We start from the raw sequence: 26,134 nt of genomic DNA, 5'->3' as shown, positions 1-26,134 counted from the left end.
AGGAGCGCTGAGCACGCTGCGCATGTCACATATCAGCTCACTCCTCAGCCTGATGCTTTTTCCTCCCTGGTTCCTGGGTAGACTCTTCCCTCTCTATAGAAGAAAGGGACGAATGGGTAGTTCCGAGCTGCGGACTGGTCCTGCAGCAGAGCTGTGGTAGTGGATGGTCAGCAGAGGGTTTTGTTTGAACAAGAAACCATAAGAGAGCAATAAGACAATATTGACCAAAAGAAGGTTACAAATAACATTGCCTGAATGTGTGTGCATGTTTTAAGGACTGGGTGCCGCTCATATAGTTAGGTGCATTACTTATTTTAACTTCAGGATGCTGCATGCTAGACCTCAGGCTTAGAGAAGCAGAAAGGAAGAGAAGAGGCCAGAGCTCAGTAGACTGCTTCCTCACCATTGCACTCCTTTCCCTTCATTGAAAGCAATGACTAATTTTGCTTCACTGAGTTCTGATTTGGGAATGGGTTGATCAAAAAGTTTAACTATAGGACTGAGATTATAGGATTGCTTCTTCTAGAGGTCCAAAAGGGTTCAGAACTTTAAGAAAGCAGGCCGTAAGCAAAGGTTTAGGATGCTTTAAAGAAAGAGTAAGGCTGGGCATGGTGCCTCACAAGTGCTGTAATCCTAGCACTTGGGAGGCTGATGTGGGAGGATTGCTTGAGCCCAGGAGTTCGAGACCAGCCTGGGCAATGTAGCAAGACCCTGTCTCAACAAAAATAGAAAAATTAGCCAGTGTGGTGGTGCATGCCTATATTCCCAGCTACTTGGAGGCTGAGCCAGGAAGATCACTTGAGTCCAGGAGTTAGAGGTTGCAGTGAGCTGTGATCGCACCACTGCTCTCCAGCCTGGGTGATAAAGCAAGACCCTATCTCAAAAGAAAAAAAAAGAGAAACAATAAAGAGACATCTTCTTGCTTTATATACAGGTTTGTGTCACACATAAAAAATTACTTGATTTGTACCATGTCATATGGATAGTGTTTATATTTAAGCTTGAGCTCGGATAGTTTTTTTTTAATTTTATCTAAAAATATTTCAGTATGTACCTCTAAAAGCAAAGATTCCTCTTTTAGATAACTACAGCACATAGCTCTCCGAAATTAATGCCAATTCCTTTGTATGGTGGGTACCTGGCTGATGCTCTTATTTCCCTAGTTGTTGTATAAATGCTCTTGCTTTGTATTTTTTTTTTTTATCCTTAGGGAAAATTTCACTAGACTGTACACTCAAATTACTATTTTAAAGTCACTTGGGCTGGTTCTCCCTCGTGTGGTTCTGCTACCAGCTCTTATATATATAGCTAGGTTCATTTGTTTCATTTGACTTCTGTTCTTTAGGGATTGCTTTTTAAAATTTAATTTGTTTTATAACTATGTAAAGTATTTACGTAGTTCAAGAGTCAAATCAGCAAGACAAAGTATATTCAGAGAAGTCTAGAGTCGGTTTCTCTCCTTTGCTCTGGTCACTGCCTTCCTTCCTATTGTGTGGTCTGTTGATCTCTCTCTCCTTTCTCCTCTCTCCTCTCCCCTCTTTTCTCTCTCTATCGCTCTCTCTTCCTCCCTCCCTCCCTCTCTCCCCTTTTCTTTCTTTCTCCCTCTTTCCCTCTCCCTTCCTCCTTAACCTGTATTCTTTTGGTGTGAGTGTATTTTTTATTTTAATGATTGCTTTAATAGTATTAACTTTATACAATGCCTTTGGTTTTCTCTTTCCAGGGAGGTTCCTGTTGTCTGTTGGTTCCCCACTTTGAGTGTATTTGAAGTTAGCCAGCACCCTCTTCTTCACTGTCCCATTCTCTTCCCCAGCATCTGCTTTGAAGTACTGTCCCTTCATCATGTAGCCAGTGCCTGGAAGGCAGTCGGCAAGCATATTGTCCTTTTTGCATAATCTCCCTATTCTCTGCTATTGTTTTGATGAGCATATCTGTACTTTCTCTGAGCACGTAACACACCACATACTGTTCTGTCTCCGTTATTTATCAGTTGAATGCTCACCACCAAATTTAATGTCGATGTCCCTCCAGTCATTTTGGTTTTCTGAACAATCCTCTGGTAGATATTTCTGGATGGGAACATTAGAGCACTGGCTCTGAATTGGCAGTGACTGTTCAACGGCTGCATTTATACTTGAGGGCCAGTTTGGTTGAATATAAAATCCTCGACTCACATTATCTTTCAATGAGGAACTTAAATATGTTCCACCATTATAAAGTGTTGCAGTCAAAAATCTGATGACAATCTGAAGTTCTTTCCCTTGAAGTGACTTGATCTTTTTGCTGGGATGCCCAAACCACTCAAATTTCTGGAAGTCTCATGTCGCGGCCAGTTGGAGCCTTACAAGTCCCCACTGCCATCCTCACGGTGGCCTGCCGAGCTCTCGGGTGGTGCTGGTGGCAGGTGGAGGTGCCCTGGCGGTCTCGGGTTCACAGCCCTTTGCCTGTCTCCACTTGTCCCCACGGTTTCTGATACCACCAGGACCTGTGGCTGGTGGTGAGTTGTCCCCACTGGCTTTTGCTTTGGGGTTTGTGGGGAGGCCTTGTCACTTATTTTGTACAAGTGTGTCAGTGAGTTTCTGGTTTTGCTATCCAAATTGTTTTTTGCTTTTGTGTTTTTAATGGTGCTAAAACATACGAGATATTTACCATTTTTAAGTATTCAGTTTAGTACACAGCAAGTACTAAGTCCATTCACGTGGTGTGCCTTCATCACCACCTCCCTTCCATCCTCACAACTGTTTCATCTTCCCAGACTGAACCTCTGCACCCATTAAACACTAACCCCCCATCTGTCCCCTCCTCCCAGCCCCTGGCAACCACATTCTGTTTCTGTCTCTGTGAATTTGACCACTCTAGGTACTTCCTATGAGTGGAATTACATTTCCTCCTTGTCCTCCTGTGACTGGCTTATTTCACTGAGCATAGTATCTTCAAGGTTCTTCCATGTTAGCTTATGTCAAAATGTTCTTTCTTCTTAAGACTGAATAATACTCCATTGTATGTCTATACCGTGTTTTCTTTCTTAACTCATTCGTCAGTGGACCCTTGGGATGCTTTCACCTTTTGGCTATTGTGAATGAAGCTACTATGAAACAGTAGTTTTCTTTTTTGAGGGGAGACTTGAAAGACTAAAAAGCATTGGCACTTTCTTAGCCATCTCAGGTTGCTGTGACAGAATCCTATAAACTGGGTGGCTTAAACAACAAACATTTATTTTCGACAATTCTAGAGGCCGAGAAATCCAAGATCAAGGTGCCTGTATGATGTGTTGTCTGAAGAGGGCCCCCTTCCTGGTTCATAGACAGCTATCTTCTCTCTGTCTTCACATGGCACAGAGGGGAGACAAGCTCTCCTGGAAGTCTTAGAAGGGCACTGTCCCATTCATGAGGTCTCTACCCGCAGGACATTATGTAATCCTAATTACCTCCCAAGGACTACATCTCCTGATGCCACCCTACCTACCTACCCTAGTAGGTAGGACAATGAAGTTACCTGTCTAATAAATATATGAAAAGATGCTTTGTCTCCCACATAGAGATATGCACACTAAAAGTACACTAATGCATTTTTCCATTTATCAGATTGCCAGAGATTAAACCATTTGATAGTACCATGTTGGTGAGGATGTGGGGAAGTGGGCACTCTCATGTGTCACTCATAAGAATGTAAATTGATACAGCCTTTGTAGGAGGCAATTCAAGAAAACCTGACAACATTACAACTTGCAGTTGTGCACCTTGAACTGTAGTCTATAAAAGTCTAATCACTAAAATTTGAAATAACAAATTATAGAAGACTCTTGCTCCATCTTTGTTAAAAAAACAACAGAACCTAGAGGCCACCCTTGGGGCGTGATTCGATGTGTTTTTGTCCGGTGGGTGGGTGTTGCAGTGCTGTGCAGCCAGGAAAAAAATCAGTGCCTTGGTGCACTTAACGCACAGTGTGAAGATACAATACGTTAAAAAAACAAAGTGCAGAGCATGGTGCATAGCATGCTACCACGATTAAAATGGGGTAAAAGCATTTTCTTACCAATACATGTCGTGTCTCTGGAAGGTTGCACGAGAAACGAATAGCACTGATTACCTCTGGAGGGCATCTCTGGCTGGGGTCAGGAGTGGAAGGCCTCACTGTATCCCTTTTGAATGTTTGAAATTTGAGCGTGTGAATGTATTACTCATTTGGGGATTTAAAATTTTAAAAAGTATAGAAGAAAAAATAACATGCTACATGTGGTTAACAAAAAATCAAATGGCAAGTGTCCTTTTCTCCCTTAGCATCTTTCTCTCTAAAAGCCACCAATGTTCTTTTCCAAGAATTCGTGTCTTTTTGGGGGGCATACATTTTTTACATGTGCTCCCCCTTTTCTTGCCATCACCTTGCTGGCACACTATTCCCACTTTTGCCGCTTTGTGTGTGTGTGTGTCGCATGGCTTCCTTCCAGGTGAGGGCTTCCCAGAGCGCTTCACAGAACACTTACGCAGGGATGGCAACAGGTGCAGGGCGGGAAGAAGCTTCTGTCTTGAAATGTTAAATTAATTGGGTTTTCTAGCTGAAGCTTCTCTATCGTGATTCCCTCTGAGGGTATATATCATATGTTGCTATTTTTGTATTATGTTTCTGTGAATCCTCAAAAAGGACTACATATAAAAATATATCATTCTATATATGATATAGTTGTATGTTTTATAATTACAGCATTTAAATGCATCTTTGCTTATATATTTTATATATCAACATTGAAATATGTAGACCCCTGTACATACATACATACATGTTTACAAACTTATTCATTCAGGACAGATTGCCTTTTTTTTTTTTTTGAGACAATGTCTCGCTCTGTTGCCTAGGCTAGAGTGAGTGCCGTGGCGTCAGCCTAGCTCACAGCAACCTCAAACTCCTGGGCTCAAGCGATCCTACTGCCTCATCCTCCCGAGTAGCTGGGACTACAGGCATGCGCCACCATGCCCGGCTAATTTTTTCTATATATATTAGTTGGCCAATTAGTTTCTTTCTATTTATAGTAGAGACGGGGTCTCGCTCTTGCTCAGGCTGGTTTCGAACTCCCGACCTCAAGCAATCTGCCCGCCTCGGCCTCCCAGAGAGCTAGGATTACAGGCATGAGCCACCGTGCCCGGCCAGATTGCCTTTTTAACAAGGAGACTGCCATGGCATTAATGTCCCACCTAATCTATTTTGGAAAAGATGTTTCTATTTCAGCGATAACTAAGAGACATTTTCAATAAGTGAAAAAATAAAGGTATGAATATAGTTAAAATTGTAACATGCTGAATTTTGTGTAGGATGTTAGCTGTACTTACAAGAATGATACTTACATATCACATAGCCCAAGTCTTCTGGGTGTTATGAGGCATCATAGCACGCGTCTTGGTGGTCTGTGTCACGTCAGGAGTGGGCTGTCCTCCGTGTGTTGGTAGCTGGTTTGTAATGACTGCCTTTGGCATTTCGCCTTCTCCAGGTCTGCGTCCCAGCCTGTCTTGAGTGAGAAGGGCGTGCCGCCAGCCCTGCTGTCCCGGAGGCAAATGAGCCCCACTGGCAAAGCTGGGGTGCCCCCTTGAGGTGGGAAGGGATCTAAGTCTAACCCTATAAGTACGCTTTTCTGCCCTTAAAAGAATGTCTTTTCAGCAGAAAACTCCTAGAATAGGTCTTAACGCTGTCTTTATAATGTAGTTTTTTTTGTTGTCTCCTTGTATCCTAGTAGGGGTGACCTACAGCTTCTTGGTTCCCAGCCTGTCCCCTGGACTGAAGAACCAGCCACAGCCTCAGCTGGCTCAGGAAAGGGCGGAGGCAGCCTGCTCTTGGTGTCCCTGCCCCTGGCTTTGAGTTCACATCATCCCAGTGTATATCTGTCATCCCCCCTTGACTCCAGGGAGACCCCCTGCTGTGGTATTTGCAGACTCATTTGGTTGCGGTTGTCATCTTTATCAGAAAACCCTTTTTATAGCTAGCTATGAAAAATATTCTAGTCTGAGTCCACATCTGACCTACCCAGTTTTTACAGACTTGAAAGAAAATGTCACTTTTCCGAATTGCAGTTAAATGACTCCATTTTATTCCTTATGCTGGCCCCACCGCTCTACGCGTTGTTGCACATTTGGCCTATGGTTAGGCACAGCCACCTGGGTGCCATGTTTTAGGACCTGCTCTTTTCACAGTGATCGTGTCTGTGCTGCCATCGTGTGGTTATTCCAGCTGCTTGTAGGAAGATTCCTTTTAGAATCTCCTGATTTTCAACTCAAAAAGAGTTTTCTTTCTAATGAAAGAAAAACTTTCATTAGAAAAGGATTTATCCACCTCCCCTCCAGTACTCACAAAGATGTGGTAGCATAAAGCAAACAGACTTGAAAAGACAATGGAAATGGTTAAATCATGGCATTAGAAATGCAAACTACACGCTCAGTAGTCTTAAAGAGAGACATTTATTGAGTGCTTACTGCATGCCAGGCACTGTTGCGAAGCCCACACGGTTGAACTCGCTTACCCTCACCGCAGCTCTGAGGTAGGAGTGGTTGTGCCTCCTTGCACAGGTGAAGATGCAGCGTAGAGACCCAGAGTCACTTGAGCAGCGTCACACGGCGAAAAACGGGCAGAGCCTCTGGACTCACAGCCCAGCCTTCTGTTTCCAGGGTGTTTCACTTCGGTCTAAACCAGGTCACCACAGAAATAAGCAGCTTTCGGCTATTACCAAAGTTCAGTAAAGGAAAAAAATTTACTTGGAGAAGATTTTTTTTTCTATTATTGTAGTAAGATATACATTACATAAATTTTTACCATCTTAACAGTTTTTAATCACATAGTTCAGTGGCATTAAGTGCATTCACAAGGTCGTGCAGCCATCACCACCATCCATCTCCAGAGCTTTTTACCTTCTCAGGCAGAAACTCTGTGCTATTGAACAGTATCTCCCACCCCACCCACATTCCACTTTCTGTCTCTATGAAGTTGACTAGCCTGGAGATGTCTTATTGGTGGAACCATGCAGTATTTTTCCTTCTTTGCCTGGCTTGTTTCACTTAGCATAATGTCCTCAGGGTTCATCCAGGTTTACTATGTGTCAGAATTTCCTTCCTTGCTAAAGCCGAATGTCACTCCATTCGTTGGAGGACGCTGTATTTCATTAGGCAGTGCATGTTAAGGAGGAGCCACAGAATAAGCTACGCTGTGAATTTGGTGCTCAGAAGAGCTGTTCTCCCAACATGTGAAGAAGCTCTTGTGTGATATTTCACTTGGCCAATGCAACCTTGAAAACAGGTTTAGAAATCTTTAGCTTAGATTCTCATGTTTCACAAAACTCCCAATTCCTCAAATCACAAGAGCTAGAAATGTCAATTCAGAAATATAACACTGATAACATGGGTTTTAACTTCAGTTTCAACTTGTTTCCAGAGTACTTGTGACCTCTTAAACCTGGCCGAGATATTGGGCTCCCAGCCCTTTGTACCGAGTAGATACTGAGTGACTACTTAGAGGCCTGTTTTGGTAATTTACTCTTTTCACCTGGGAGTTTCAGTCACTGCCTTACACTGAAGGCTGATTATAAAAAAAAAGAAAACTGAAGCTTCTGTTGTTGAATTAGCTCTAGACTTTCTTATTCTCTGTCTTCCTTACATAGTCATCCTGTCTCTACCTGGCTCCAGGTGTTGTATATAGTTCAGGATTAATGAGCAGGAGCAGGAGGAGGCTTCAGTCTAGTAGACAATCTGGAGATGAGATAGTCAATTTCAAAGCACCAAGAATTGGCTGTACTTTGTCAGGTTTCTAATCAGGCATTTTTTAGGTAAAATCAGATGGTGTTCTCTATATGTCATCTTTGGTCAATACCCCTGGTGCCTGTAAGCAGGACGAAAGAATCTCTTTGCATGCTTCTTCCAAGTCTGTATGTAGCATTTCTGGACTAGAACATAGAAAACAGCCTCTTATTCTTACAGATTTGGAGTGTTAGCAAAAGTAATTTTTATTTCTCTTCAGGTAGGGGACCACTGGAACATTTGAATCCTGCAGCCATACCGAATAAATTGCTGTTCAGCTGATTTCTCATCAGCAACTCTGGGTGTGGTTGAGAATTCTTCTGCCCTAGCAGATGGGTCCTCTTCATTCTTTTGGCTAAGTGGATGGCCTCTGTTATTTCTGCTTTCAGAAAGGGAATTCACATTCCTGAGCAACAGGACTTCGACCTGCTCCCATCTTCTTATTATTGGGCAGTACAACTAGGTTGATCTTTAGGTCAGAAATGGCTGGTTTCAGGGAAGAAAAATAAAGACAGATGGTGAGAAGAGAAATGAAAGGTTTAAACAGCCTGCTTGTTCTGACATCTCTAAAGGAATTTTTGCTGGGGGCAGAGGGAGCAACTGTGGCTTTGCTTTTGAGCACTCTTTAAGACTACTGTACAGTGAAAGCCCTTTGAAGGGTAATTTGAGAGAAAAGGATTGGTGGTGTTTAGGCACTGCCTGGCTCCACTTCACCAGTGTCTTCAGTGGCCAACAGCACTGATCTCCTGCTGTGTGGATGAATCAGTGAGTGGAAAGAATGGGCTCTAGAATCCAAAATAGATCTGGTTTTAAATCATGGTTCAACCACTTGTTACTTTAGTAACCTGGGGCTAAAAACTTAACATCTCTGGGCACAACTTCCTTATCTGTAAAATGGGGACAGTGAATAATGACAAAGTGGAGTTTCATGAAAATTGATCAGATAATTCTTCAGATCAATAAGCACCGATAAATGGCAGATATTGGGGCTGGCCGTGTCGGGGTGCTAGTGAGTGATGTGTGTGCCCTACATTCACAGAACTCATGGCCTGTCAGGCAGCCCTTGGGTTGGAAGGAGGAGGCTTCGGGGTCAGGGAGACAGCCAGGGTCTAGACACAGCCAGGGTCTTCACTTGCGAGGCAAAGAGGGCCTGGGCTGTGGTGGTGGCACCTGTAAGGACAGAGCGAAGGGACACATTCAGGAGCTGTTGTGAACAAAGGGTGCACAGAACTCAAAATTGACCTGTGGGACAGCAGCAGGAAGGAGGTGGGATCAGAGACACCATATGACAAGGTCCTAAGTTGTGTTTTGCTATCACTGGGTGTTACGAGAACAAAGGGGTCATGGAAATGTGGGTCATAGTGGGTTAAACAAAGACAAAACTGGTACTTTTACTGCAAGAATGTCAGATAGTGATGTGTTAGTGAGGGCCGTGCATCACTAGAAGGAGATGGAACTTGCAGAATTTACCCTAAGAAAGCCTATGTATTTATCTATATTTATTTATTTATGTATTTTATTTTAGCGTGTTATAGGGGTACAAGTGTTAAGGTTACATATATTGCCCATGCCACTTTCCCCCCTCAAGTAAGAGCTTCAAGCATGTCCATCCCCCAAATGTTGCACCTCTTACTCGTTGTGGTTTATCTATATTTAGTTGTTAAATGGTGTCAGCCTGTGCTCTGAGGGACACTCTGAGAAATGCTGCTATGAAGTGTCAATACCAGAAGAGCAGGAGAAGGCCAGGCAGCTCCTGGTTGGCCAGAAACACCAGAGTTGTTCATGTTCTTCTGAGCAACCACAAGTAGAGGCAGCCATTGAAGCCCTGCAAGTTAATGAAGATGAAGGGATGCGTTTGGGAAGGATCTGGGGATTATGAAAACCACGAAGAGAGAGATTATCTGTCACTTCATATATGCCTTGTTTTTTCCTTTAACTTCCAACTTCAAGCTTCTGTGTCACAATTAACATTCAGCTTGGGTCATGAATTAGAGATTGAGTTTCCCCCTGCTGCGATGGCTTTAAGGTATCTCTAAGAGATTAAACGTGTCTTTCCTTGCAGGTAATGTACAGAAGGATTCTGCAGCAGGCGGGGTTTATACAGTTTGCACAACTTCAGTTCCTGGAAGCTAAAGAGCTCTTCAGGTAATTTGAGGTGTTGGTAGCAAGACTTCCACCACCATGTCCCTCTGTGGTCAAACCTCTGTTTCCAGTGTGATGTCGTGATGGGAAGTGTTGCCGTGTGAGGTTGTGCTTCAGGTGGAAATGGCGAGGGTTGTTGGTAACAGCAGACACCAACCGTGCTGGTTCCTTAACTTCACTCCTCACGCTCAGCCTCAAGTTAACTGTCCTGTGTCCTAAAGAGGGTGGAGGCTGAAGAGAGGTCAGAGAATAGTCCTGCTTCTGTGAAGGGATCAAGACTGTTTGGCCAGTCTTGGTAGGGTGAGTGGGAAAAAAAAGAAAAAGATTGTTTGGCCAGAAGAAGAGAATTCTAGAGAATGAACTTGATGGCACTGGAAGGATTCCTAGGAAAGCACTATAGTTCTGGCTTGCTTCTCTCCAGAGATTCTACAAGAAGCTTTGAGTTTAAAGAAAGAGCTGGGGCTTCTGGAAAGACCTATGAAAACTTTTTGTTGCCTTCTAAAGACTTTTAACCCTTTGCACTCGCTTGCTTTTTTCTTGATTCCTTTATTCTACTTGGGATTTAATGTTTTAAATACCCCAGATTTTAATAAAGCATGGCGGTAGAATAAAAAACTGGAGTTTCTTTTCATACAAACTTATTTATTTGGATTTTTTTTATATTTCAAATTATTGATACATTCAAAGAGTAATTTTAATCTCTATAATTTTTGCTAGCCGTGTTGAGTCACACTCAGCATCCAAGTGCAAAGGGTTAAAATGAGACATTCCCGGCCAGCTGTCTTAGAAAGTTGAGTCCCTCTTGTGGAGGTCCCTTGTGGCATTGAGATGAATGCTGTATCTGTAGGACACACCCCACCCCCTCCCCCGCAGTGACCATGGGCACATCTTTGGCGTCAGGCCCCCCCTCTCCCCACTGCCCTTTCCTGCAGCCAGTGTGCTTGGTGAGGCAGTGCGTACTTGTTCAGCACGCCTTGCAGAAAACTAAGTTATACTTGCTCGGATAGTCTTTAACTATCCTACTAAAGCACTGCGTTTACAGTAAGTTTTCAAAATGTCTCACTAGAATAGATTCTGCACAATTTAGAGCTATCTAAAAAATAAGATGTATAGGAAGTCCCTGAATAGATCATTTTCATCTAAGTAACAGCTTGAGCAAACACCTCCCATGGCATGCTGTCTCCTGCCAGTCCTACAGGATGTTTGCATACGACCCAGGCATGTCCTTACATCTACTGTGGCTCTGATCTCTCTGTTACACAGTCCAGTGTAGACAATGGATTTCTGAGCAAAGAAGGAATTATTCCTTAAATAACGATGTCCATATAACTTTTACTTATGCAAGTACTTTACTTTTACTTTTATCTTGTATGCCGTTCTCATCTGTTCCTGGAAGGATCAGTAGCCTTGGAGTGTAAATAGATTCTTTGCCCCGGTGGACCCAGGCCCTTTTCTGCCATACCTTGTTTTATCCCTGCAGTGTTGAAGACTCCTTACTCGGGTCATAGGTGCATGCCAGGGCATCTTCTTTTTCTCATGGGCTGATCTGAAACAATGGCCACAGACACATGCCTAGAAGAGGTCACTGATTTGGGAAGATAATAAATGTGTAGGGTCTGTCTGCTATGTGGATGGGATTCCCGCACTTCTATACATCAGCTTCTTACTAGCTTAACTTCACATTGACTGCTGCTCAGCTTCTGTCTGGGGCGTGACTGCGAGCATTGATATTTGAAGAGGATACTCCTAAAACAGGGATGAGTCCACTTTCCCTTCCTGTGCCCCAGGCAAACATTGCCAATAAATCATGATTTTTTTTTTCTTCATTGAACTGGGACTTGTCCTAAGACTCCTTCTCAGTACTGTGCTAGAGGCCACAACTGGCAGCTGGTCGTAGCTGGTGCCCAAGAGGAAACCAATTTATCCTTCGTGTTGTGGGGACGTGTGGGATGTGTCTGTTCCTCTGGACGGTCTGCGTCCTGTCCTTGTGTCCAGCAGCTGCAGCTGGTCCTTCACTCAGCAGACATGGCCTAAGTGTCAGAGCAAAGGAGAGACGAAAGGGAGGGAACAGTGAGACCATACTCCTGCTGTTATGGTGTGCCCATGCCACTCTGGGAAATGGGCATGTACCCCTGTACAGTATGGGTGCTGCTCTGCCATGGTAGTGTTGTGTGGGCTTACGTTAGCCAGTATGGGAACCCTAGATCTTATATGACAGGCGTAGGTTTCCCAGATCAAAAATCATACTTTAGCCCAGATCGGCACTATGAATGTTTCAAACCAGATAATTCTTGGTTGGGGACTATCTTGTGCATTGTAGGATGTTTAAAAGCAGAAACCGTGGCCTCTACCTGCTGGATGCTGGTAGCAACGCCTCCCCTCCCAGTCCTAACAAAAATGCCTCCAGACATTGCCACACGTCCCCCAGGAAGCAAAATTGCTTCCCATTAAGAACTCCTGCTTTAGGCAAAGGAAACAGCAACAGCAAAAGCGTAAGAGGCATGAGCTTAAAACTAGCAAAATAATTGGTGCCAGCAAAATAATTGGGCAGAAGTGTCAGGGTGTGGGAGGGGTGCTCGAGGCTGAAGTCGTAAGGTAGTTTGGGGACAGGTTAGGAAGGCCCTTGAATGCCATGCTAAGACATCAGTGAGGAAACTGTGTCCTTATAAAGTCCCTTCTTTAAGGACCATGCAACAGGTCTGTCTGTCATTTAGTGCCAGTTAAATGTTGGCTTCAGAAGACCCGAGGTTTCGCTGCCTTTGTGCAGACGCCGAGGGCGTTGCTTTTTCTGCCTTGATTGCCGGGGAGTCTGCTGTTCAGCTGGGTATTCACAGCGTCGAAGTGTTTCAGTGTTCCCCTTCCACGCTGGTTGTTGGTTGTGTACGTGTCTTTCACCCTGTCCCCTCTGTTCTCTTTGGGAACCAGGCGGTGGCACCCAGTTCGATGGTGCTTTGCTGCGTTTGCAAATTAGGACAGTCGCTCTGGCGTGCCTACCCTGTCTCCCCAGCTCCCCTGCTCCCTGTGAACACGTGCCGACGTGCACTCCCCTCCAGTGCTGTTTTGTGTGCCTATGTGTACTCTTTCTCTCTTTTTGCTTCATTTAGTTTGACACTGTAATTGCAGAAGCGGCCAGCTTGACGTCCGGGAGCTGATCTCTCTCTACCCCTTCCTGTTGCCTACCTCCTCCTCCTTCACCCGGTCCCACCCTCCTCTCCACGAGTATGCAGACCTGAACCAGCTGACCCAGGGGGACCAGGAGAAGATGGCCAAGTGCAAGCGATTCCTCATGAGCTACCTGAACGAAGTCCGCAGCACAGAGGGCGCAAACGGCTACAAAGAAGACATCGACACAGCCTTGCTCAAACTGTACGCGGAGGCCAACCACGACAGCCTGCTGGACCTCCTTGTCACTGAGAACTTCTGTCTTCTGACAGACAGCGCCGTCTGGCTGGAGAAGCACAAAAAGTGAGTGTTCTCCTTTTGCCTGGCCCTTCTGCACCCGGTGGCCCTTTGCCGTGGATGTTACCATAAAGCTGACTTAGCCAGTGTGACACTGGGGCTCCTGAGGATCCATCCAGCGACTGCCGTGAAATCATAGTGACAACAGGCACCCAGCACTCCTCAGACGGCACTCCCATCACGGTCTGTAGGCCACTTGAAGGGCTCTTGGAGGGCATTCACTCAAGACACAGTCTTTTTTTTTTTTTTTTTTTTTTTTTTTTTTTATTTTTTAAAGCCAGTCAAATTTAGCAGTGGGGGGTTGAATACCAACTTTAGTGACACTAATGTGAATAAGTTCTGATAACCCACTACCATCGGACCAGCCAAGACACAGTCTTTAATGAAGCAGTGTACAGTTTGCAACTAGTCATGGGCTTTTGTTAGTAAATGAAGTTATTTTTTTTTTTCTTTTTGAGACAGAGTCTCACTCTGTTGCCCAGGGTAGAGTGCCGTGGCGTCAGCCTAGCTCACAGCAACCTCAAACTCCTGGGCTCAAGCCATCCTCCTGCCTCAGCCTCCCAAATAGCTGGGACTACAGGCATGCACCACCATGTCCGGCTAATTTGTTCTATAAATGTTTAGTTGGCCAATTGATTTCTTTCTATTTTTAGTAGAAATGGGGTCTCACTCTTGCTCAGGCTGGTTTCAAACTCTTGACCTTGAGCGATCCACCCGCCTTGGCCTCCCAGAGTGCTAGGATTACAGGCGTGAGCCACTGCACCCAGCCAATGAAGTGAGTTTTAAGTTTCCTATGTAGTCAACCTAGGATTCACCTGCGGGAGATGCTACATGTGCATTGGTGAAATCAATAGTGCACTTTAGTCATTGATAACCTAATCGAATAGATAGCTATCTAGATAAGTAGGTACAAAGGGAGGCTTCTCGATTTTATTGATACAGGGTATAGTTTAAAATAAAACTTTGCCTTCTTTCTGTGCATAAGTTAGTAGGTGGCCTTGAGTACAGTGGGCGGTTCATACATAGTGACTGGCTTGGTTGGGCCTGGCAGCTTCTTCATTCTGGGCAAGTGGTCACGTAGCAAAACCATTCCAGGCCTTAGTTTTCTAATCTTTAAAAGCGAGAGGTGTTTGGTGATCCCTCAATTCCATTTGAGCAATGAGAGTTTTGTCTGTGACTCTTGTTAAGTCTGTGAAATGGCAAAAGTGTGGATGAAATCCCACAGGGATCATGGGGTTACTGTGCTAGGTCCCATTCAGGTGTCGAGGTGACATGCGCTTCCACGTGGGTACTAGCTCTTTCAGCAGTTTCCATCAGTTACTCGAATATGCTATGGAGTAGGGTAACTTTGTTTAGGAGCCAGGCCTCATGGTAGTGACTCAGGATGGTAGGGTCTGTAGAGTCAGCATAACTTTGCAAAAGTTTAAGGAAATGAGAAGGATTCAAGTAGATACGTCAGTCTCTCGAGAGTTTACTCTTGGAAGGAAGAAACCTGACCTCTCACTGGGTCAGCTCATTTCAGTTACCTGCCAGGAAGGAGGACCAGGGACCTGGCACACATTCAGAACTTCAGGAGGGTGCCAAAGGCTCCCTGCCCAGGCAATGCCAGCATTATTACTAATCCTTTCCATTTATAAATGAGGAAATGGAGGGCTGGGGAAGTTAATCTACTTGTTCAAGGTCAGTTTATACATAATGAAGCTTAAATTGAAACTTGGGTCCCTGAACTCTGGGCACCCTTCCCAGGACTCTCCCTGGCTTCCTGCTGTCTGCCATGCTTGGATACTGTTGCAGTTAACTGTAGTTACTCATGTTCAAACTCCTCACCCCTTCTTTCTTTCTTTCTTTCTTTTTTTTTTTTTTGAGACAGAGTCTCGCTTTGATGCCCAGGCTAGAGTGAGTGCCATGGCGTCAGCCTAGCTCACAGCAACCTCAAACTCCTGGGCTCAAGCCATCCTGCTGCCTCAGCCTCCCGAGTAGCTGGGACTACAGGCATGCACCACCATGCCCGGCTAACTTTTTCTATATATATTAGTTGGCCAATTAATTTCTTTCTATTTATAGTAGAGACGGGGTCTCACTCTTGCTCAGGCTGGTTTCGAACTCCTGACCTCGAGCAATCCACCCGCCTCGGCCTCCCAAAGTGCCAGGATTACAGGTGTGAGCCACCGCGCCCGGCCATCACCCCTTCTTTCAATACTTTCTCAGGCAGTATACCTTTTAGTACCTTGTGATGAGGTAATAATGATTAACTGAAGGAATATGAAATTACATTAATAATTGACGCAAACTGTAAAGCAATTCCAAATGTGATTATTCCGTAGTATAGTTATTGTTTTCTTTTTCGGCTCATCTTAGATTGAAATCAGATTCTTTTTAGAAACTGGTAGAACATACCTTTTTAGTACCATGAGTAAATAAATGAACAGAAATGAGAATCCTTTGGCTCTTTGAAATTTGTTGTTGAACTCTGAGTTGAATAGAATACAGGGGTGGGAGGAGACCAGGACTAGGGGTTGTCACCATGCGGGGGCCGTCTGCGTGGCTGGTGGGAGGGTCGTACTTACCACGTTGTTCTCTTGCAGGTACTTTGCGCTGGGACTGCTCTATCATTACAATAACCAAGATGCTGCTGCAGTTCAGGTGAGTTCAAAAGCATTTTCGAGTGATTTTAAATCAGCGTCATTTAACTTAGTGTTATTTAAAGAAAATTCGCAAGTTGACAGAGACCACTTTTGCCTGATCAACACCCTTTTTTTGCAGGACAAAAATAATGCTGTCTTAGAAGGTGGATTCCTTGAGAAATGTTGGCCGAGAATTTTCTTTTCTTTGTTTTTGTGTCTCCTTAAAGAATTTTATTGAGACTGAGTTTTTGGAAATTTAAGAAATAAAAATGTGATTTCTCATGGAGCCACGAGGCATATGACATCGCTGCCCTATCAGAAAATTAAGGCAGTGAATAATAGTCAGGTGTATCATTTCCACTGTTAAGGATGATAACTGTTGCCAATAAGCCGGGTCATTTATTGCCCTCATGTCACCGTGACAAAACCAAAGCTGATCAAAGCCAGTCTCTTGCCCAAGGCTATGCTGCCGGTCAGTGGTAGAACTGGGATTTGAACCAGCACTCTGTGTGGCCCTGGCAGGGCTATTGTGTATGAACCAAAACCAGCATCGATTAGTTAGTGTTATTTCTTGTCTTACATCTTACTACTGATCTTATCTCGAGCTCTCAGAAAACTTTCTCCCCTTCTGCTATTGGTTGTCTACTTGTATTGCAGTGTATAGGAGTTTCCTGATGTAGCTTTTTGTTTTATTTTGTGAGGGTCTGAGAGCATCAGCTGTATTCACCCAGCCAAAGTCAACTTCATGACTTTGGCAAAGCTGAACAAGTGTTTAATTGCTCTGAGAAACTATCATGGTAACAGAATCCCAGAGCAGAGTGTAAAAAAGTGGGTTCCCATCAATGTGTACCCAGTGGCCAAGAGTAGATTTGGGTGTCAAAGATAAAATTTTTATTCTTTAAAACATGGTGTTATCAGAATTACAGCTTGATATAAGTGTTAATGATGGCACGGTAGCTCACACCTATAATCCTAGCACTCTGGGAGGCCGAGGCAGGCGGATTGCTCGAGGTCAGGAGTTCTAAACCAGCCTGAGCGAGACCCCGTCTCTACTAAAAAAATAGAAAGAAATTAATTAACCAACTAAAAAAATATATATATATATAAAATTAGCCAGGCATGCTGGCACATGCCTGTAGTCCCAGCTATTCAGGAGGCTGAGGCAGTAGGATCCCAGGAGTTTGAGGTTGCTGTGAGCTAGGCTGATGCCACGGCACTCACTCTAGCCTGGAAGTGAGACTCTGTCTCAAAAAAAAAAGTGTTAATGATAACATTAGCAGATATATATGTGTGTATGTATATATATATGTATGTATAGTTAGAGAGTGATTTGTAAACTTATATGGAATAAATAATATGGAATAAATAATATGGAATAAATATGGAATAATATGAAAATAATATGGAATAAATCTCCATATGTAGCATTCTATAAAAAATGGCACATGTCAATGTATATATGATTAAGTTATTTGGTTTGGAGAATGCAGTATTGAAGAAAATAGTATCATAAAAAAATGTCCATTTCTTTTTTTGTTGTTGTTGTTGTTGTTGTTGTTGTTGTTGTTGTTGTTGTTGTTTTGAGACAGAGTCTCACTTTGTTGCCAGGCTAGAGTGAGTGCCATGGCATCAGCGTAGCTCACAGCAACCTCAAACTCCTGGGCTCAAGTGATCCTCCTGCCTCAGCCTCCCGAGTAGCTGGGACTACAGGCATGCACCACCATGCCCGGCTAATTTTTTCTATGTATATTAGTTGGCCAGTTAATTTCTTTTTTATTTATAGTAGAGACGAGGTCTTGCTCTTGCTCAGGCTGGTTTCGAACTCCTGACCTTGAGCAATCCACCCGCCTCGGCCTCCCAGAGTGCTAGGATTACAGGCGTGAGTCACCACGCCCGGCCCATTTCTTTTATTTTTAAATTTAATTAAATTTTTATTTTTTTTCTCTTTTCATTTTTTATTCCTGTCCAGTTGTGGGTGAACATTGTGAACGGGGACATCCAGGACTCCACGCGCTCAGATGTCTACGAATACGTTGTTGATTTCCTCACCTGCTGTGTAGACCAGGAGCTGGTGTGGGCCCATGCAGACTGGGTCCTGCAGAAGAGCGAGGAGGTTTGTGCTTCACAAATACGTTCTTTGTAGGGGGTGCAGTAAAAACAGACCCCCACAAAACTTTGATTTTAGGTGGGGAAAGAAAGCTACATGTCAACCCTCTCCACTGTTTTTCTTTGTTCTCTTTTTAATAATTTCCTTTGAGCCATCTGAATCCCAGCTCTGAGGGCAGTTCTGCATTTCAGTGTTTCTGAAACGTCCTCTTTCTGGGGCAGGGTCACTTTTATCAGAAAGCAAGAAGCATTGCCAACTCACATTCTAGCGTCTTGAAATCACATGTTTTTGGAAACCTCCCCACCCCACTCCCCGCCAACTGAATGAAGAAGTCTGGCACTGTTGTTCTCTGGAGCAGGAGCAGGTGGTTGCTTGCAGGACTTGGTCCTCAGGAAGAGAAAGCCCCTAGCCTGGGCCACATCAGGCAGACCATCACGCTTGTCTCTGCTCCCTCTACCCCAAACCCCGAAGTGGAGGTGGTCTAGAGAAGGGGAGCTGTGGGCAGGACCTGCCCATCTTAGGGACTGACAAGTGACGAAAGTGCAAAAGCACCACTTGGCTGTAGGGAAGGCAGCACGCTCAGGACAAAGGGCCGGAATCCTTAGTAATGCCCCACAGACTGGGAAAAAGATGGCAAGCGTTGCAGGTCTCACTGTTAAAAATGTGTGCTGTACATTTTTATGGCTCCCCTTGGAGAGGCAGAATTAGATTGCCTTTTTTTTTTTTTTTTTGAGACAGAGTCTCACTCTGTTGCCCAGGCTAGAGTGCCATGGCGTCAGCCTAGCTCACAGCAACCTCAAACTCCTGGGCTCAAGCGATCCTCCTGCCTCAGCCTCCCAAGTAGCTGGGACTACAGGCATGTGCCACCATGCCCGGCTAATTTTTTCTATATATAATTTTAGTAGGCCAATTAATTTATTTCTATTTTTAGTAGAGACAGGGTCTTGCTCTTGCTCAGGCTGGTTTCGAACTCTTGACCTTGAGCAATCCGGCTGCCTCGGCCTCCCAGAGTGCTAGGATTACAGGTGTGAGCCACCACGCTGGGCCAGAATTGGCTACGGGTACACACACAGACTTCTGTGTGCCAGACAGTGGACAGTTAACCTGACATATGTCATCTCTTGCACAGGACAACTGCCCCATAAGTGGGCATTAATTACAGATGAGGAAACTTTCCCAAGGTTGTATAGTTGGTAGAGCTGAGACACAAATCCAGGCTTATAGAACCCAAAATTTATACTCAAAACAGCCGTGCTATATTTCTCATATTTTGGGTGTGTGGAGTGTGTGTGTGTGTGTGTGTACATGCATGCGTTTGCATACACTACAATAGCACCAGCACATATAAGTGCTCAGGGCAGGCGCAGCATGGATTCACTTTCCTACTTGCCTTTCTTTGGAAGACGGAATTAGACCAGTCCACTCCATTTGACAGGCACAGGAAGACAGCCCGCAAACTTGTTCAGAGACCAGAGCCTGAGATCTCACATTAACCGTCTATCGTAAATAATCCACAGTGCAGATAATCCACCGTCAGAGAACTAAGGTTACTGTATTGAATTTTTTACACTTTTGATACTTTTTCTTATACTCTTCAGCAAGTGACCAGCCTTGTTTTAGGATGATCTTAATATGACAGAGTTGTTACTCTGTGGGCTGTTAAAACCTGTCACCAGTAACTGTTTCATTCTTTAGTTTTCAACCCTTGAAAAAGAAATTCCTGCTGGATTTGAGAGGAGAGTTTCTGAGTTTAGGCTGCCTTTCCTATCTTTGCTTTATGCCCTTTGGTCTTTGTGCTTCTTGCTGGACTGCTTTTCTCTATAATTATGTTTTTAAACCACTTTATTGAGTTACAATTGACATAACACAAAGCTGTATATATTTAATGTGCTCTGTCACCATATCTGTAATGATGATTTTTATCCAAAGTGTGAATGTGCAGTGATGAAAATAAAGATGAAAAGGTGAGTTTAAAAAGCACAATAACTAAATTGCTGCTTTTCTTTCAGGTAGGAGTTCAAGTTTTCACCAGGAGACCTTTGGACGAACAGCAGAATAGTTTTAAGCCAGACGATATTATCAATTGCCTTAAAAAATACCCTAAAGCCCTCGTTAAATATCTGGAACATCTCGTTATAGACAAGAGACTGCAGGTGAGCACCTCAGAACTTAGACTCCAGTGTGTGGGATGCAAATGGCACAATAGTAACTGAAAAGATAGAATTTAACTATAAAACTTGTCACACAGCTCTAAGTTAATGTTCGTGTTACCTGGGTGCCCAGTCTCTACTTGCTGGTGGTCCGAGGGGGAACTTGAGTCTTGGTAAAAGAGACCTGGAGGAATAGGTAGCTTTTTTCCCCCTAATCTACTATCTCATGTCCACTCAGCTTATATTTTTCTTCTCTTTTCCTCCTTTGTTATTATCCTTAAAGGAAATGAGAGAAGCGGCACCTTTTTGCAGAATACCTAAATCCTGTGGCCCTTACATCTCAAAATGAGAAGGAACCTTTTTTTTTATATTCCCCATAGATGGATGTTAAACTTGTCTTGTCTGTCTTGTGATTTCTGAGAGTTTTTCGACACAGCAAGGAGGGTCTGCCCCAGCCCACCTCCCGTCTCGGGAGCCCTGGCTGCCGAGCGAGGGCTGCAGGCTTCCCACCTGCCAACGCTGTCTGTCTGCTTGGGCCCCCGTTCCCTACAGAAAGAAGAGTATCACACACACCTGGCTCTCCTCTACCTGGAAGAGGTGCTGCAGCAGAGGGGCCCCGCCAGCAGCAAGGGTGCAGAAGCCACCGAGACGCAGGCCAAACTGCGGCGTCTGCTCCAGAAGTCCGATTTGTACCGAGTCCACTTTCTGATAGGTGAGGACGGTTTCAGTATTCGCTCCAGTTAGAAACTTCTCTCAAGCGGGCGGAGGAAGCAGAGAGAAGGGCTTTGGCGTAGCTCCTGATTTTGAGGCCACAGGGTGATTCCTTCACCCTCTTTCGGCAGAGTCAGCCTTCCTGGAGGGAGGGGCGGGCTTCTCATGCTCCCGCCCTCTGCAGGTCGGCAGTGCCTCTCATGGAGCTGCCCCGGTAGGTTTTGGATTTCTGCACGTCTCTCGACCATACCTTTGTTCAGACTTCTTTATTCAGCTTCAAAGCACTGAATCGTAGTTCCTTCTGATGTTTCCAGTATCTGATCGGAGCTCTGCCAGCTGGCACTGCCCCAGCGGCCTTTCATGCCCTAAGCCAGAGGAAGGTAGCCTCGGCATCCTGGAGGGAATCCGGGTTTGCAGTTCTCAGGGGTGCACAGAGCACAGTTTCTGTATTGTGCAAGGTGCCACAGAGCAGCACGGTGTTTGCACCTAGTACAATCAACTAATTTCTTGCTGCATTTGGCATTATAGAATTTCTGGATTTGTACTCCCTGGGGTTAGTGACATGTTTTTCTTATTCTCATTATAAACAGTAGTTATGTTCTGTGACGTCTCCCCAAACACTGACTTAGTGAAAACGAGCTACTGTTACTTGGGGAATTACAGGGTGTTATGTTCTTGCAAACCTCTGGTCACAGCATTTTCGTCAGCTGATCCATACATAAGCTTGTTTTGTGGGTGTGTCTGTTTAAAGACACCTTATTTAATACATATTGTTGATTCGCTAACATTGAACACAGCCAACAACACCGTACCTCACACCCGAACGAGGCAATCTAACACACATATTTTCTCTGTAAGACACATCATGTGCCTAGGGGCACTAGACAGCACTTCAGCACTATGCTCGGAGGACATTTTAAACAGCGAAATCGCCAACAAAGGCAAAAAAAAAAAAAATACAAAGAATGTGGCATTAATTAGACTAGACTGTGGAAAGGATATGTGTACATTTTGTGAGAGCTGAGACAAGATGGCAGGGTGTCATCACCTTGTTTGACGTCGGCTGTGTGACTAAAAGTTTTTGACGCTGTGTTTAGCTAAAAATGAGTTTAAATGATCTCGAGCATTGATTTGGAGGTCACAAATAAGTATCAGCGAGTAGATGAGTTCGTAAATGCAAAATTCACAAATAACGAGGATTGACCAGCTATGCCAGACACAGAGAGGCCCGCCAGTGGGCCCCGAGGGTCCAGGCCCCGCCTGTGTCTGAGCCGCGGGTTCTGTCTCGCAGAGAGGATCCAGGGCGCCGGCCTGCCCATGGAGAGCGCCATCCTCCACGGGAAGCTGGGCGAGCACGAGAAGGCCCTGCACATCCTGGTGCATGAGCTGAGGGACTTCTCGGCGGCCGAGGACTACTGCCTGTGGTGCTCCGAGGGCCGGGACCCGCCCCACCGCCAGCGCCTCTTCCACACACTGCTCGCCATTTACCTCCACGCCGGACCCTCTGCCCACGAGCTGACCGTGGCTGCCGTGGACCTGCTGAACCGCCACGCCACAGAATTCGACGCGGCCCAGGTGCTGCAGCTGCTCCCCGACACGTGGTCAGTGCAGCTTCTTTGCCCGTTCCTGATGGGGGCCGTGAGGGACAGCATCCATGCCAGGAGGACCATGCAGGTGGCCGTGGGCCTGGCTAGGTCAGAAAACTTAATCTACACCTGCGATAAGGTGAGTGTCCGGCCCTTCTGGACAAGCTAGCTTTTTGGCCAGTTGACATTTTATTGAAGGCAGATTTTACCTATGGAAAAATAGTCTTTTTGGTTTTTCTTTTTTCTCTCTCTCTCTCTCTCTCTCTCTCTCTCTCTCTCTGACTTGAACACATCAATATCCAATCTTACTTATATTGAAACTGAGTCTGTGGCAGCAGAGCAGAGGCTGGGCTGGCAGGTCTGACAGCAGTGCACTTGGTCTCCCCTTTTGGACACTGATCAAGAGAGCGTGGGAGAAGCTGAGGGAAGGAGAGCAATGTCAGAATAGCGAGCCCTTTCCAAGCAGGGATGATGTACTGTTAGAGGGTCTTTCTTTCCTTTCTCTTCTTTCTTTCTTCCTTTCTTTTCTTTCTTTTTCTTATTTTTTTTGAGACAGAATCTCACTCTGTTGCCCTGGCTAGAGTGCTGTGGCATCAGCCTAGCTCACAGCAACCTCAAACTTCTGGGCTCAGGCAATCCTCCTGCCTCAGCCTCCCAAGCAGCTGGGACTAACAGGCATGTGCCACCATGCCTAGCTAGTTTTTTCTATATATTGTTAGTTAGCCAATTAATGTCTTTCTATTTTTAGTAGAGACGGGGTCTCACTCTTGTTCAGGCTGGTTTCAAACTCCTGACCTTGAGCGATCTGCCTGCCTCAGCCTCCTACAGTGCTAGGATTACAGGCATGAACCACTGTGACTGGCCACTTTCCATTATGACACCATTTCGTCATCATGACAGTTTTATGTAGTATTTATTATTATCATCCCCATTGCATAGGAAAAGAAACTGAGGCAGGGAGGAGTTGCACAGTGAGTAAATGGAAGAGCCCAGAGGTGCCTTCCAGGCCAATTCAGAACCCCATTCCTGGTCCTCACGCTGCCCTCCCCCTCTGGAGACGGCTTCCATATGGGGCCTGTGTTCCACGTGGCTCAGAGGGTTTTTTCCAGAGCAGAATCAACATGTTCCTCTTCCTCCGAGAGCCTTGGTTGACTCCATGTGACCTGGAAGATGGAGTCTCACCCTCCTTCCCCATCTCTCTCTGCTTCCCAGCACATGTCCTGGCGTTAGCTGCACAGAACCTTCCAGATGTGACATGCTTTTCATACCTCTTCACCTTTGTACATGCTGTTCCCATTGCCTGAGATATTCTTACCTTTTTCTTTGGCAAAGGTCCAATCAAAACCCAGCCTAAGTATTTTTTTCCTTGGTGAAACCATCTCATACCCCTTAACAGATTAATCACCACCTTTTTTGCCCATTTGTATACTTTGTGGGTGCATTCACAGTTGTCTCCCTTTACTGTTAGACTTTGGGTTTTTTGAGGGCAGGGAGCTTCATTTTATTTATCTTCATTGCAGTCTGCCTAGGAAGAAACGCCAAGCCTGGTGTGTTGAAGGCACCTGGTCAGTGTTTGTGGAATGACTGATGGAACTATGTGTGCAGCAGGAAGGATTCACTAAGTTGTTACTTGACGCCACCAGTAGACTGACTTGCCTGGGTTGACACAAGTGAATTGTACAGAAAGACTTGGTAGCTTGCTAAACTCAAGTCCTGTTTATCAGACAGGGGCTGCCGGCATTACGGCTCAGTTTCAGCAGTTACTGCTGAAGAAACAGAATTGTGTTTCCCAGAGCCCATCAGGAATGTGCCACATTAGCCATATGACTTTGACTACATCCCTTATTATTGCCTTACTCATCTTATTTGCAAAGGAGAGGGCCGTGGAATTAGGTGATTTACACAGTCCCATTCAGCACTGACATTCGTGACTTTAAACAGGCCTCGCTTGAAAGGATCAGAGCTCCGAGAATGTTAGAGGATCTTGATAGAAATGCCTTGGCCAGGCAAGCATCAGTGACTTCTGTAAAATAAGAAAAACAGTTTTGTAGGTCTTTTACTTCTCTAGTTAGTAAGAATGTTTTTATTTTCGCCTTTTAATATTCTATTCCAAGATAATATTAAAATAAGCCTCAATAAGTAATAATAATCCACGCAGTATTGCACATCAACTCTGAAAAACCAGAAAGCAGCTACTGCAGGGATAATCAGGTATGAAGAAGTCTCAGTCTCGCTTTCTCTTTGCAGATGAAGCTGAAAGGAAGCTCCGTGCGGCTCTCCGACAAAAAGCTTTGCCAGATGTGCCAAAATCCCTTTCGTGAGCCTGTGTTTGTTAGATATCCAAACGGTGGTCTCGTGCACACCCACTGTGCTGCCAGCAGACACACGAACCCCAGCTCACCCAGCCCTGGCACTCGGACTTGACACGCTTGGCCCGAGGGCACGAGGGGACTCCGATGCCGCGCTCCTTACCGGCCTGCCGGATGCAAAGAGCAGACAGCCAGGCCCTCTGTCAGCCATACGAGGGGAAGACATCTGGGTGCCTGCGTGCTGGGGAGACTTTTAGTCCACGGGAAACAAGGACTCCTCACTTCTGACTGCTCTCTGTGAATGTACATGGCAAATCCCTGAAAAATCCCGAAAATAGAGACATGCAAGAGTTCACCTGTCCATGAACATAGTAATCCAAAACAAAGGTCTACTTTGAAAAGTGAGTCTTCCCTGTGCAATCCAGACACAGGTGAGGCCCCACTGCCCCCAGCCTCATGTTTAGACACGCACCTGCACTGGAATCATGCTTCAGCGTGGCCCGGGATGCAGCCCTCTCCTGCCCAGGCAAGTGGCCAGGGCACAGACACCTGTGGTGGTGGCAGCCTTGCATTCCCACGGAGGTGTGTTCTCCATCCACACAGCTCGGCTGTGGCAGTCCTGTTTCCCAGGGTAACCTTGTGGGCCCTGCCTTTGTCCTTGGAAACAGCTGACCTTGGAGAAGGATCTTTGTTCCTTACTTCCGTCTGGCTGTCAGTCCCCAAAAGATTCCGCCTTCTTTACCCAAGCACTCACTTTTGGGTAAAATTCCTGCGCTTCTGGCTGCCTAGCGAGTGACGATCTGTTTAGAAACTGAGAAAACTCCAGGAAAGAAGCCTGGAGGTGGCGGGAAGGGGAATCCCATGGTGAGTGAGGGCCCAGGTGTGTGTTCCTTTCCTGTCCCTTGTGGGCTGATTTGAAACTCCGTGATTAACATGTTTGACTAAATAATTTTATTTAAATTGCATCATCTGTAGTTTTTGTCTTGTTTAGAAATTCATCTGTCCTATTCATTAGGGATATTTTCTCTCATTAGAGTGTGTCTCCTATCAAATACTCGGGAAATTAAAAGGGAAATGTGATGAGCACAAACCGAGCATTCTTTGCAGGAGAGGCCGGCTTTAACCTCGCACTTTTAGCAGGGCAGGCACCCGGTGAAGCTGCCTTGGCACTTGGCGCAGGTGGCGCCATTCCTGGCGGGTGCCTCTGTGCTGTACACCCTCACGGGGACGTCCAGTCTGGCTGCTTTACCTCCCTGCACTTTACGTGCCTGCTCTGA

General features: G+C 45.2%; 1 protein-coding gene across 1 annotated transcript in view; it reads left to right on the top strand.

Moving 5' to 3' along the window:
- Positions 1-25,822, top strand: part of TGFBRAP1 (transforming growth factor beta receptor associated protein 1) — a 56,740-nt gene extending 30,918 nt beyond the window's left edge. Inside the window, exons 5-12 of the mRNA XM_012737660.3 lie at positions 9,832-9,914; positions 13,035-13,376; positions 15,956-16,013; positions 17,964-18,107; positions 20,111-20,254; positions 20,804-20,963; positions 22,254-22,687; positions 24,796-25,822. Of these exons, the coding sequence (XP_012593114.2) occupies positions 9,832-9,914; positions 13,035-13,376; positions 15,956-16,013; positions 17,964-18,107; positions 20,111-20,254; positions 20,804-20,963; positions 22,254-22,687; positions 24,796-24,972 (1,542 nt within the window). The 3' untranslated portion in view covers positions 24,973-25,822. The remainder of the gene's footprint in view (positions 1-9,831; positions 9,915-13,034; positions 13,377-15,955; positions 16,014-17,963; positions 18,108-20,110; positions 20,255-20,803; positions 20,964-22,253; positions 22,688-24,795) is intronic.
- The last annotated feature ends 312 nt before the right edge of the window (positions 25,823-26,134 follow it).

This window comes from Microcebus murinus, chromosome 3 (genome assembly GCF_040939455.1).
Source record: "Microcebus murinus isolate Inina chromosome 3, M.murinus_Inina_mat1.0, whole genome shotgun sequence".
NCBI classification, from domain to species: Eukaryota; Metazoa; Chordata; class Mammalia; order Primates; family Cheirogaleidae; genus Microcebus; species Microcebus murinus.
Note: the sequence above shows the minus strand (reverse complement) of the source record. Positions and strands in the feature narration are given on the sequence as shown.